General features: G+C 45.6%; 4 protein-coding genes across 4 annotated transcripts; 2 read left to right on the top strand and 2 right to left on the bottom strand.

The window, feature by feature from the left end:
* Positions 1-7: 7 nt before the first annotated feature.
* LOC131260820 (protein dispatched) lies at positions 8-6,267 on the bottom strand. Its single transcript, XM_058262648.1, has 10 exons — positions 5,999-6,267; positions 5,439-5,609; positions 4,809-5,364; positions 4,331-4,743; positions 4,163-4,254; positions 3,807-4,084; positions 3,456-3,738; positions 3,164-3,396; positions 2,938-3,092; positions 8-2,859 (listed from the first exon to the last, which is right to left on the bottom strand). Exons 2-10 carry the CDS (start codon positions 5,568-5,570, stop codon positions 1,306-1,308), a joined length of 3,696 nt encoding a protein of 1,231 aa, XP_058118631.1. The 5' UTR covers positions 5,571-5,609; positions 5,999-6,267; the 3' UTR covers positions 8-1,305.
* Positions 6,268-6,475: 208 nt separating this feature from the next.
* LOC131261241 (uncharacterized) lies at positions 6,476-7,710 on the top strand. Its single transcript, XM_058263263.1, has 2 exons — positions 6,476-6,659; positions 6,726-7,710. Exons 1-2 carry the CDS (start codon positions 6,556-6,558, stop codon positions 7,531-7,533), a joined length of 912 nt encoding a protein of 303 aa, XP_058119246.1. The 5' UTR covers positions 6,476-6,555; the 3' UTR covers positions 7,534-7,710.
* On the bottom strand, positions 7,570-9,473 carry LOC131261333 (histone RNA hairpin-binding protein). The gene is made up of 6 exons (XM_058263381.1): positions 9,125-9,473; positions 8,858-9,058; positions 8,611-8,713; positions 8,123-8,483; positions 7,929-8,051; positions 7,570-7,856 (listed from the first exon to the last, which is right to left on the bottom strand). The coding sequence occupies exons 1-6, from the start codon at positions 9,128-9,130 to the stop codon at positions 7,838-7,840; spliced, it is 813 nt and encodes a 270-aa protein (XP_058119364.1). The 5' UTR covers positions 9,131-9,473; the 3' UTR covers positions 7,570-7,837.
* A 389-nt stretch (positions 9,474-9,862) lies between these two features.
* LOC131272462 (WD repeat domain phosphoinositide-interacting protein 3) lies at positions 9,863-11,682 on the top strand. Its single transcript, XM_058274201.1, has 3 exons — positions 9,863-10,220; positions 10,294-11,169; positions 11,249-11,682. The coding sequence occupies exons 1-3, from the start codon at positions 10,154-10,156 to the stop codon at positions 11,353-11,355; spliced, it is 1,050 nt and encodes a 349-aa protein (XP_058130184.1). The 5' UTR covers positions 9,863-10,153; the 3' UTR covers positions 11,356-11,682.
* The last annotated feature ends 107 nt before the right edge of the window (positions 11,683-11,789 follow it).

Consider the following 11,789-nt stretch of genomic DNA (forward strand, 5'->3'; position numbering starts at 1 on the left):
TTTCGGATCGCCATGGGAAAGAAATTCCAACCTGTCGCATGTTACACCGTAGAACCGATGAATGAATTCTTATATTTTCGTACCATATGCTCTTGGGGCGCTACAACGTACGCAACCCGCGGCCTACTATTTCCGGTTTGTCTGTCTGTTTGCTTTCTTGTTGCATTTCACCATTTGCCCTTCTAGTAGTAAGTAAGGAAGTTTTTGTACATTCTCCGGCAATTCCACTCTCGCTACTTATATTAGTTTATATTTTCTTTAACACTGTAAAACCTGTTTCTTCCAACAATAATCGAATATTAATAGTATGCTTTAATAGTACGTATGTATGTATATATATATATTTGTTATGTTTTTTTTCATATATGTATCACAAAGTGGTTCCACTAATTGTTTCACAACATGCATATGTGTATCTCCTACGTAAGTAACGTACTGGCCACTGCCTGCAAAACATTGCAAAAAGAAAAAACAATCTTCTATAGCTCTACTTCTCCGATCTTCGATCCATGAAAGTCATCTTCGCTAATGGTAGCTTGACTTTAGTATTCGCTTTTTCCATGGGAAACCAAGGAAAGCAAAAACAAAAAATGAACTTTCAACTCTTGACTAATATTTTCCTCCGGTTGACATGTTTCTGCTGCCTCCCCCGAACATCGATATGAAGCACACGGTACAGCAATACCTCCCAACCAATGCTCCTTAAATGTGCTTGTTCAACGAACGCCGATTGCGCCACACTTTCGTTAATTTGTGTAAATTTTTGTAAATTCATTTTGCTAAACATGTCTTGTGTCACGGGAGAGAGAAGTAGCGGCAGAAGTTGGCTTTAATCTCTCCAATTTTTACTCGGCAGTTGTAAAAGGATCGTCCATATGTTGCCAAAAGGCAGTTTGAATAAATTATTTTATTCAAGCCAGACATGTTCACGATCGGAACAGACAAAAATTAACGCTTTTAAAATATTCATCATTACTTCACACCCCCCCCCAATTAATGCTAGGATTATTATAGTCCATTTACATACATACGCCCTACGTGTCAAGCAAAACCGTTGCCCTAAACAATGACCCCACCGTGGGACAGAAGTAAACTTGGTTGAGGGAAAGAGAGTTTCGCTATGATCCACTCACTAAACGGTCATATTGGGTATTTTTCACTAATATCTATGCATGAAGTCGAAGTTAACATTAAGTACATTCCGCCTCTAAGTACGTCTAAACACGTGCGTGGTGCCAAACGGCACACTAATAATACTTCAGATATACGGCACTCCCTCTTCTCGGGGTTTCCATTGCAATTTAACTAAGCTCCACCGCCGATCGGGGCTATTCGAATGTCTATGTCGTCTGGAAGCACCACCGTGATGGCACTGGCCGTGGAAGGGCTTTGCTCACGGGGTAGCGATTGCTGCTTCTTGAATGCCCGATCAAAGTTGATCGGACGCGCAATGTCCAGGTTGACCGGCTTGATAATCGAGTTCGACGTGAGCGAGTCAAGCTCGTGCGACTCCGATCCGACCAGATCTCCGGCAGCCGAGCTCGAGTTGGAAAGAAGCTGCTCCGACACGGCCCCTTTCTGATGATGATGGTGATGGTGGTGGTGATGTGGGGCACTCTGTCGCGTACCGTCCGGATCGAGTTGGGCGGCAGATTTGCAGGCATCGGCACTGGCGCGAAATGCCGTACGAAGTTTTGGATACCGGAACTGACCGAATCCGTACTGTGGCCCGATCAGCCGTAGTAAGCTCATCAGGAAGAAGGTAGCGTAAAGCCAACTGATTGACATGACGATCACGAGAAACACGCCGATTTGTATGTAGGCCAGTACGCTCGACGGCAACATCAGTGCCCCGGCGATACCGGTCGTGATGGCCGCCATCGCCGTTGGGCCTAGCATTCGCTGCAGGGAGAAGCGCGTCGACGATCGTCGGTCCGATCCGTCGGTCGAAAGTCTGTAGTGCACGCCGTAATGCAGACTAAAGTCGACCGCTAACCCAATCGCCGTGCTGACCGCCACACTCTCGAGCACGTTCAGCTTCCAGCCGAGTAGGACAAGCACGGCCACGGTCGTGAGGATGGTGAAAGTGACCGTGACGATCGCGTACAAGCTGATCAGTACGTTGAGCGTTACGAGCATCAAAACGAGCAGTGCTACGGCCATGGCCATCGCAATGGCCACTATCGTGCCAGTGGACAGCGTATCCTGGAGATCGAAAAACTCCAGCTCACTGATGAACCAAGCGTTTGCCATCGTCGGTGGTGCGTCACGGAGCTGCTCCGCCAGCCACCCCTCGACCGAACGCACAAACGCATCAATCTCCGGATAGGACATGGTGAATACCTGCGTACTTTCGTACTCGATTACTACCGCCTTCACAACCTTACCAGTGTCCTCCGTTTCCCTGTCATTTCCAAACTCCACCAGAAAGGAATTGCGGTCAAACTTCGGCCCGGCCACGCCAGGTATGAAAAACTCCCGAGGCGTCTCGTACAGCGAGGATATCGATTCCGGCAGACACTGATCGAATATGTCGGGTGCGAAAGGAAACGGGGACACCTCACAGCACGGCGTCCGGTCGATTTCGCCCATCGAATCGTTGCACCGGCGCGCCATCCAACTGATAAAGTTTTCGATGAAGCAGTTAGGAAGCAGCAGCCCGTAGCTCGTCTGGTAGAACGTTTGGTTTTTGATGCGCCGGCAGAACTGCAGCAACCAGCGTTGCGACTCCGGGGCACTCATGTTGAACGACTCGTCGAAGAACAGATCACCGCGCTGCTCCGGATCAAGAAAATTCCCCCGATCGACGGGCAACACACCCCATACGAAGCGAAGGGGGATCTTGAAACTCTCGGTGGTCTGTCGGGAGCAAATAAAATAAAGAATAAAAGCATTGTACATTTGCCTCGTATAAGAACAGTCGGTCGCCATACTTACGGTGTACATCTTCTCGAACCAAAACATTTCCTTGTACTCACTGTCGTACCGCTCGAACGGATGGTTACTGATAAAAAGTTTAAAATCTGGCGAATCGGGAAGACGCAACTTTGGCCAGTGAAGCACTAACACACCACTGAAAATGCCGATTGTTCCTAGCACATTCAAATGAAAAGAAAGGATTATTCAAGTAAAGGAAAGTAAAATGCAATCTTATGGGCCTCACCAAGCAAAGAAATCCACAACCATGGTACGCCAATCACCAGCCCAATGATGGCGTCTTCGAGGCGGCGGCTAAACTGGGCGAGGGCAATAAATGGTACACTGAATCGGTGGGAGACACGGGCGAACGGTTTGAGCAGCATCAGGCAGGACATTCTTTCCGCGATGGAAACAGCCGCCGGTAGCCAAGTTACCATGAGGAAGTAGTTGGCCATCACAGCAGTGCCGGAAAAAATGCTATCCAAAAAAGTAAAGACATAAAGTTTTTGCTACACCAACCGACGATTGCTTCCTACCCGAAACACCGGACCGCAGTGATGGAGCTCACATAGGACGCGTAAAATGCAGCCGCCGTCGTGAGCGATGTGACAAGCATCGAGAGCGCCGCATGCCGCAATGTGCTGCCCATAATTTCCACCAGCGTGTCCGAATTGCCACCACGTCCTGTGCTTTCCGCGTGACATGCGGCAGAGGTGGATGGAACTATCGGTATGACGATGCCACCACCACACTTCATCCGATCGACGATGGTGCATTGCCATATTTTTAAAAAGATAAAAGCATCATCCGCTCCAATGCCTGGGGAACAGATTTATGATAGAGATTTAGCAAAGAGGTTATACATTTCATCTACTGAGGTCACTTACCTACGACAACGATGACCGCCAGCAGGTTCATGAAGGGGAAGAATGTAAGCTCGAATATGAAGGAATAGATGAAGTATGCGATTCCGAGCGAAAATGCAACCGCGACCACCGTCATGAGTGTGACGAAAAGCGATCCAGTGTAAAGCCACATGCACAGGACGACAAAGACACCACCCAAGCCGATCAACCAGCCATCCCGCAGTAGACATTCGTCGAACAGTGCATTCTTTAAGCCCATATCCATGGCAACGACCGCGACAAGATCGTTAGCGAGGTTACTGCAATGAAAGAAAAGAGCAAACCAAGCAGCTGGCTATGAAACGAAATCATAATTCAACTCCATCTAAAGGACTTACGCTTGGCTTAAACTATGATAAAATTCCATCGACTTTGTGCTCCTGGCGACGGGCAGAAATATCATGGTAACGTTCAGAAATTCCGCAGATTCCTGTCGAGACAAAAAAAAAAAAAAAACCATTAGTAACCTCCTTGGTCATTAACCGTAGGATGTGTCCCATCCTTACATTTTGTCTTATAAAATCCACATTCGCCAAGTAGTGTAGAATGTTGTACACGGCGTTGTGCTGTTTGCACTCACTCGGCGCAATACAACTCGACCGCATGCAGTCATTGCTTAGCTTCATGTTGTGGTAGTACTGGAAGCAGTCGAACAGGAGCGTCTTGACCATCGCCACATCTTCCTCGTTGAGCTCGAAGCAGGACGACTTGTTCGACAAAAAGGTGACGTAGTTCACGATTGACCACGGACGGCAGCAACTGTCGGATGTCAGTTCGCGTTGGCAAATACCCGCGTAATGGTCGACGGTGACCACTTTCTGCTCCAGTTCGCACAGTGCCAAAAAAGCGTTCAGCTCGAAGAGTGTGTCGTTGTAGTTTTCATTTTTCCTCTGCACTACCAGGTGGGCATATTCTTTGTCTTGAAAAATGGAATAATTGATGTATGTTGATCTTTGCTTGTCCTCTGTCGTGTTCACTACTTACTTGGCGATTCACAGAAAAATCCATCCGATGGAATGTGAATTTCAATCGGTTCCGGTGGCGGCCGTAGCTTCCGCAGCGTGTCCCATTTGGCCCGCTTCTTTTCCATCGTTTTGTTACCAATCTCCTCGGTGTAGAATGATTGATTTCGACCGTACTCCCACACTTCCTGTCGGCCACCGCCACCCCGCTGCACTACCGTTTCGTTGTCGTACTCCTCGAAGCTTATTACTTCGCCGCCGTTTGTTGCTACCGCTTCTACCGTTCGGTTGTCGTACAGTTCCTTCAGGATCCTTATGTTTTTTCCCAACTTGCTGTGTTTCTTCTGACCTGCCTCGGTCTGGTGGGGTACCTTCTTTTTCGATTTCGGTTTCCGCCGCTTCGGGACGTGTGCTCCATTTCCTGGCCCCGTTTTGTGCCTCAGGTTGTTGATGTTGCTGTTGCCATATGAAAGTTCTTTCGGATTTGCCACCAAACGACCTGATGCGCCCGTTTCCTCCAACAGGTTCCGCCATGCTGTCCACCGTTTACCGATCGAAGTACCACGGGCTTCAAACCCCTGCAAGGTAGAGGGAACAAAATCACAGTTGGTATGGATGCAAAACTAAGGACACAATACAAATTATACTTTACCAAAGTTGGATCATCGAAGTCCGGCAGTTTTCGGGTAGAAAGTGCAACGACGATACATGCGATGGAAAATATTCCTACCGCTACCAACACCAAGTGGGGACGGCGGGCCAATAGTTTGTAATACCAGTGCATGTTGCTTGGGATGGTACATTGATAACACCGGACGCTAGCCTATAACAGGGGCGGGAGGGGTTGAAGAATGTGTTACTACTCTACTTCCGCGCATCGTTAAAAATAGCAAAAAAGGATACGCAAAGGGGGGGGAGTTGAAAAAGTGCATCAAAGCCATGTTATTTACATTTATTTACGCTGTGTAGTTTACTCTACTTCACGCAAATCGTATACTCTCTCACTATCAACTACTACACTTGCAGAACTTTCGGAAGGTCCTGCCTGTGTCCGTGTGTGTGTATGTGGTCTGAAGGACAAGCTGTCTACAAGGAAGTACATTTTGCAGCTACTAATTTTCTACCAGCGCCAACTATGCTTTGTTTTCCACACCAAACTATTTTTCCTTGCTTCGAAAATGCTCTGTTTATTTCTTAATTTGTACAACACACCTTTATGCTTGACCATGATGTCGCGCTGATGGTTTTGTGGAGCTGGTTGGCCTCAAATGAATCCTTTTAAAGTACCAACCAGTTGCTGTGTGAATACCAGGGCACCCCGGGCAATTGAATAAGCATATTTTCAAGCCTTTTTTGACACAATCTCACACTTTCTCATGCCTACAGCCACCAAACACTAGACGAGCAGCGTGCAAAGTCTTAAACCATGGTTCGGAGAAAAACTAGACGGGTTTTCCCCCGGGAAAACGGAAAACTTGCGACACCACTAGCGGTTCCGTACACTTTGCTCGCGTTCGGCAGGGAATATGTGTACACCGCCGACGCATGTTTTCACTGTACGCCTTGCTACACATAAAAGCGCATAGACTCACACACGTACATGCTGTCAAACATTATTTTCGTTCGATGTGTGCGTGCGGACAGTTTGTTTACATTTTTTCATCCCTGAGGACACAACATCGGAAATAGCGGATCGATATCGCCAGGGAAAAGCGCGAAGGATCGCTCTGGTTGCCTCCTTGAACATTCGGCTCGAAATCGTTTGCACAATGACCACGGAACCATACCGTTGCAGTTATACGTGGACGGTAACGGAAGGAGTCTCGGAGAAAGAAGTAACCGTGCAAATGTGCGAATCACCTTCGCCTGAATTGTAAGTTTTCACTGCGTGGTAAAGGCGCTGGGCGACCAATACCCATTTTTTTCTACTCTCCAACAGTGCACCAATCGACGAGCTACTAGATTTGGATCGGTGTTTAATTTTGAACGGATCGGATGGGCAAGATTCGTGCGAAATGCGCCTTAGTGTGATACCACTGTACCTGCCGCGAGCAATTTCCTTGGTGGTAGAATGTCCTGTGATAGAGTGCTACCATGGCCGATTGAATGAATATTACAAAACCTACCACGGGGAGCTGGTGTACACCCTCGGTGGCGTCAAAGTCTTTCGATTCGATATACGTATTACGACCGATCTGGATGAGTTGCAGTTGAAATTTATCACACCGAAAAATGAGCCTCTGTGCCTCTACGGTACTCGATTGTATCTAGCGCGCAACCCAAATCCTCTACACAGTGCGATGCTCCGAGGGAGAAGGATTAACCCGGCAAGTGTACAGCAACGCCTGGAGGATACGGATTTGTCCGATAAGGCGGAAAAATGCAAGCGGCTCGTGCTGGGCGCCATGCAATCTTCCGAACAGAACGTTACGAACAACAATGATCAGCCGCAAGCTCCGGCAAAGCAGACAACCGTATTACCCGATACGATAAAAGATTCCGAAGGAAATTTGACGAACCTTTTCGGTCAGTTGCTTCTTCCGGGACAAAACTCTCACTCTGCGGTGCTGGAAATGTTCATGAAACAGTACATTGATCAAAAATTTTCCGAGTTAGAACAAATGTTCGAGATGAAGCTCTCCAGCCTGGAAAGTCGTCAAAATAAGAAATTAGATCAAATACTTACGTTATTGCAAGGGCAAAATGTTGATAGACCGGCAAGCCAACCATGTGATGCGGTAGAATAAATGTTCTTTCCTACGGTTTGTTATATCCAAAGGGCATCATTTGTTGTATGTTTATTGTGACAACGCAATTGTAAATAACATTAATTCCAGAACGCCGAAAGCCTTTTCTGGTGGAACATTCAAAAACAAAAGTGCGTTTAAAAAGAGATTGAAAATGTTTGTACATGCATATAGCTTTCTCTTTGCCGTTATTGTACACTCGGTGGGAGTATATTAAAATAAATACAAGAACCACAGGATGAACCTTCCACTAGAACAATCCATGCCCTTTTTCAGTTATCCTCTTATTTCGTTTCCGGACGTTTCATTCATCATCTTCTAATCTGCGAGTGTAAAAAAAAAGATTATTATTATCAATCCCACACAACATTAGTTATGAAATTGCTGAAACGTACTTGCTATTGGGATCGTAGCAGTGTAGTTTCTTACGCCAAATTTTTACAAGTCCGTCCCATGCACGTCGACTATATTTCAGTTGTTTTTGCGGTGTTCTAGGTTGTTCTATGGTGCGGCTATGTCTTCAAAATAAACAGAGAAGATAGTTATTTACTAGCAGTTCACCGGGATTGGAAAACCATTATTTACTTACTTTGGCACTTGTTTGATGTAATTTTCATAGCCCAGGGTATTTTTCCCATAATCGATCTGCTTCTGGCGACGGGCTAGAACTGCCTCATCAGTTTCATATTCCGTCTGCTTACGGCTAGTGTGGCTGGATGTACCGGAGCTAGAACTTTCACGTCTTAATCTACCCACGCCATGATCGAAGTCGTCTTTCTTACTTCTCTTCGAATACGCACTAGATTCTTCACTGCGATTGTAATCCATTCCCGATGGATTCCCTTCGTCTAGCTCATCGCTACTCGAGTTGCCGGATAGGCGTCGCTTGAAGGGAGATTTAATGAGATCACTTTTAACCAGCTTCTCGTATTTCTCAACATTGGCAGAATCTGCAATGGCAAAGAGGGACGCGTGGTTCATAACCTCAAACTGGCACTAAATACTTAAGCGTCCAGTTGTTTTTTTTTCAACCAGACAAAAGGGCACTAAACTAGAAAGTGCACGAACAACACCTACCTAGAATATCTATCTCGATTTGTCGCCCGTTTGAAGCCTTGCACAGACTGGACATCACAACCTCGTCCTGTGGCGTACTTTCACTACCCGGTTCAGAAAGTTGCTGTTTATACGGAGTCCCAGGAGAAAGTAGGAGTGCGTAAAGAAATCAAAAGGTATTGTATACGAACAAAAGGCACATACGAAATAAAGCAAAACTTTACTCCACTTGCAATACACAAACACATCGTTATGCTGCCGTACGTACCGATGACACTTCGAGTGCTTCTTGCTGTTTATCCCGCGCTAATTCCATTCGTCTTTGCTCCTCTTCTTCTTCGATTGTAATTTCGTACCAACTTTTTTCAAGATCCCGGTTGTTTGCGTTGTCCCCAGCAGGACTAGAGCCGTATGGTATGGCCATAGGACTAACGGTATCCTTGTTTGGTCGTAGGTGTTCGTTTGCGAGCTAAGTGAGAACGGTGGAAATCATGCTTGTGGAATCCCACCAAACACCCGATTGAAAACTACTTACCGCCATGGTGTGTTCGGTTCTATTTAATTTTTCAAATGTAAAACTAGCTTAAAAGTTTGCTTTTGTTTCTTCTAAAAGTTATTTTGCACAGTACTTCGATGCTAGCTACTCAGCACCAGAGTTTGTCCTATTCCCACACTTCCGATAATCCAAATTGTTCTATCCAATTGGCATGGATAGCTTTGGCATACACAAACAGTCCAGAACGGTTTAAATTCTTTGCTAATATTCGGTATTCTAAACAGTGTAAGAATACGCTCAATTTCTGATAGTCAACTTAAGTAGAAATACGTAACAAGCGTAAAAGCTTGTGTGTCCGTCTACAACTAGAACCACATCGTACTGATTGCTGAACTTCGACGGGGAAGCTGAAGTAGGCGGGAAAACTGTAAACAAACGCGCCATTTATCGCAGCTGTCAAGCGGCTTGTCTGTCTTTCGTGGGTTTTGGACCATGATCTTCCTTGTTTTGGAACATATTCTCGTGCATTTGTTTCTGCGTGGTCATTTTTACGCCGTCTATAATTTACCTCTTTGATCTCAATCGCTATTCCTCAGATTAATATTTTTTCTACTCAATCATCTCACATTTTTAACGAACTTTACATATAAGTCGCAGATGTTGTTCCAACCAAGGAGCATAAATATTTCTTTGCCTTTTTGGTTGTCAACATTTTGTTCGCTATTCTACTACCTTTTCCAGCGTTGTACAAACCTCGGCAGTTGTTGTTATGACGGATCTTGGGATTATCGCTTTCTCTACACAGTAATCGTTTGTAATTTTCGCTTGCCAGCTGCGGCTAAGAATAACCACTGATAACTGATTAGTGCATATTGGTGATCTTCATACGACAGTAGGCGGGTGAAGTAGATAAAATTACATCAAACGCAGTACTGTCGTTCAACAAACAACGGATTGTTGAGGGGAACGAATCGATCCACAAGTGATGACGCAAAGAATGTTAGCTTGAATTGCAAGCAAACAAACTACTGTAGCGACTGCATAAGGGTAGTGACTAATATACGAAAGATGAATCTTGTCGATTGTAATCCGTACGGGAATGGTTTGCTGTACGCGGGATTTAATCAAGATCAGGGTAAGTCTGAGCGGTGGCGAATGGAAGAATGATGGTGGTTTGAATTATTTGTTCGCGTTTTGATTGATTACAGGTTGCTTCGCTTGTGCGACCGACAATGGCTTCCGCGTGTACAACTGCGATCCATTGAAGGAGAAAGAGCGACAAATCTTCCCGGATGGTGGTGTGTCGTACGTGGAAATGCTTTTCCGCTGCAACTATCTTGCCCTAGTTGGAGGGGGACTGCGACCACTTTATCCACCGAACAAAGTACTCGTCTGGGACGACCTCAAGAAGGCACCAGCCATTTCTCTTGACTTTAACGCCCCCGTCAAAGGCGTGCGACTGCGGCGTGATCGTATCGTGGTGGTGCTGGAAGGAATCATCAAGGTGTACACATTCACCCAAACTCCCACCCAGCTGCATGTATTTGAAACGTCGAAAAATCCCCAGGGCTTATGCGTGCTCTGTCCGAACAGCACCAAATCGCTGCTTGCTTTTCCCGGTCGGCGCACTGGCCACGTACAGATCGTCGATTTGGCAAACACGGAAAAGGCCCCACATGAGATTATCGCCCATGAGACGGCAATCAGCTGCATAGCGTTGAATTTGCAAGGTACCCGCTTGGCCACAGCCAGTGACCGAGGCACGTTGATACGAATATTCGACACTAGCAGTGGTACCAAGGTGGCCGAGCTGAGACGAGGATCAAATCAGGCAAAGATATACTGCATCAATTTCAATCATCAGTCCACATCCGTCGTTGTCTCTTCGGACCATGGAACAATACATGTCTTCAACCTAGAGGAACCGAGCAAGGGACGTGATGGAGGCCCATCTGGAGGAGGTGTTGGCGGATCTAATCTGCTTGCTCGATACTTTACCAGCCAGTGGTCTTTTTGCAAGTTTTCCATCCCCCAAGGACCGCCCTGTATTTGTGCATTTGGATCTGAGAGTAACTCAGTCATTGGTATGTTAACCTTACATTCCATACGAATCTTCCCGCGATAGATTGAATTTTTATTGTCTAATTGTTTTCATCTTTACAGTGATATGCGCAGATGGACACTACTATAAATTTGTCTACAACAACAAAGGAGAATGTTCGCGAGAAGTATGCTCGCAGTTTCTTGAAATGTCCGACGATCAGACGTAGAAAGGACGAGGTCAATGCGAATTCGAATGTAGCTTTAAGCTTCGAGTACCCACTGGAACTACTATACCTATCTCCACAGTTATAGGGTGAAAAACCGCCCAATTATTAACAAAATTTGGCGAAATCGGGTTAAAAGATGCGAAGAGAACAAAGTTATAAGGCCTGTATTGTAAAAGAATGAATATGATGCAAAGATCAAACGATCGAAGGACAAGAAGCATATTTAATATTTGATGAAATTCCTGCAGAACATATTCAACTTGAAGATTACATGAATGTACCGTGAATATGACGTGAATTGAATACATTTACACGTGCTTGGAAACATCATAAAGTTGTTTTCGACCTTATTTGTTTGCCGAAATGTTTGTGTTTTCAAAGTTTTTTTTTTAAATTTTTTCAAAACATTTAAAAAGTTGTTATGGATCCTTTTC

The sequence above is a fragment of the Anopheles coustani genome, chromosome 3 (assembly GCF_943734705.1).
Source record: "Anopheles coustani chromosome 3, idAnoCousDA_361_x.2, whole genome shotgun sequence".
Lineage (NCBI taxonomy): Eukaryota > Metazoa > Arthropoda > Insecta > Diptera > Culicidae > Anopheles > Anopheles coustani.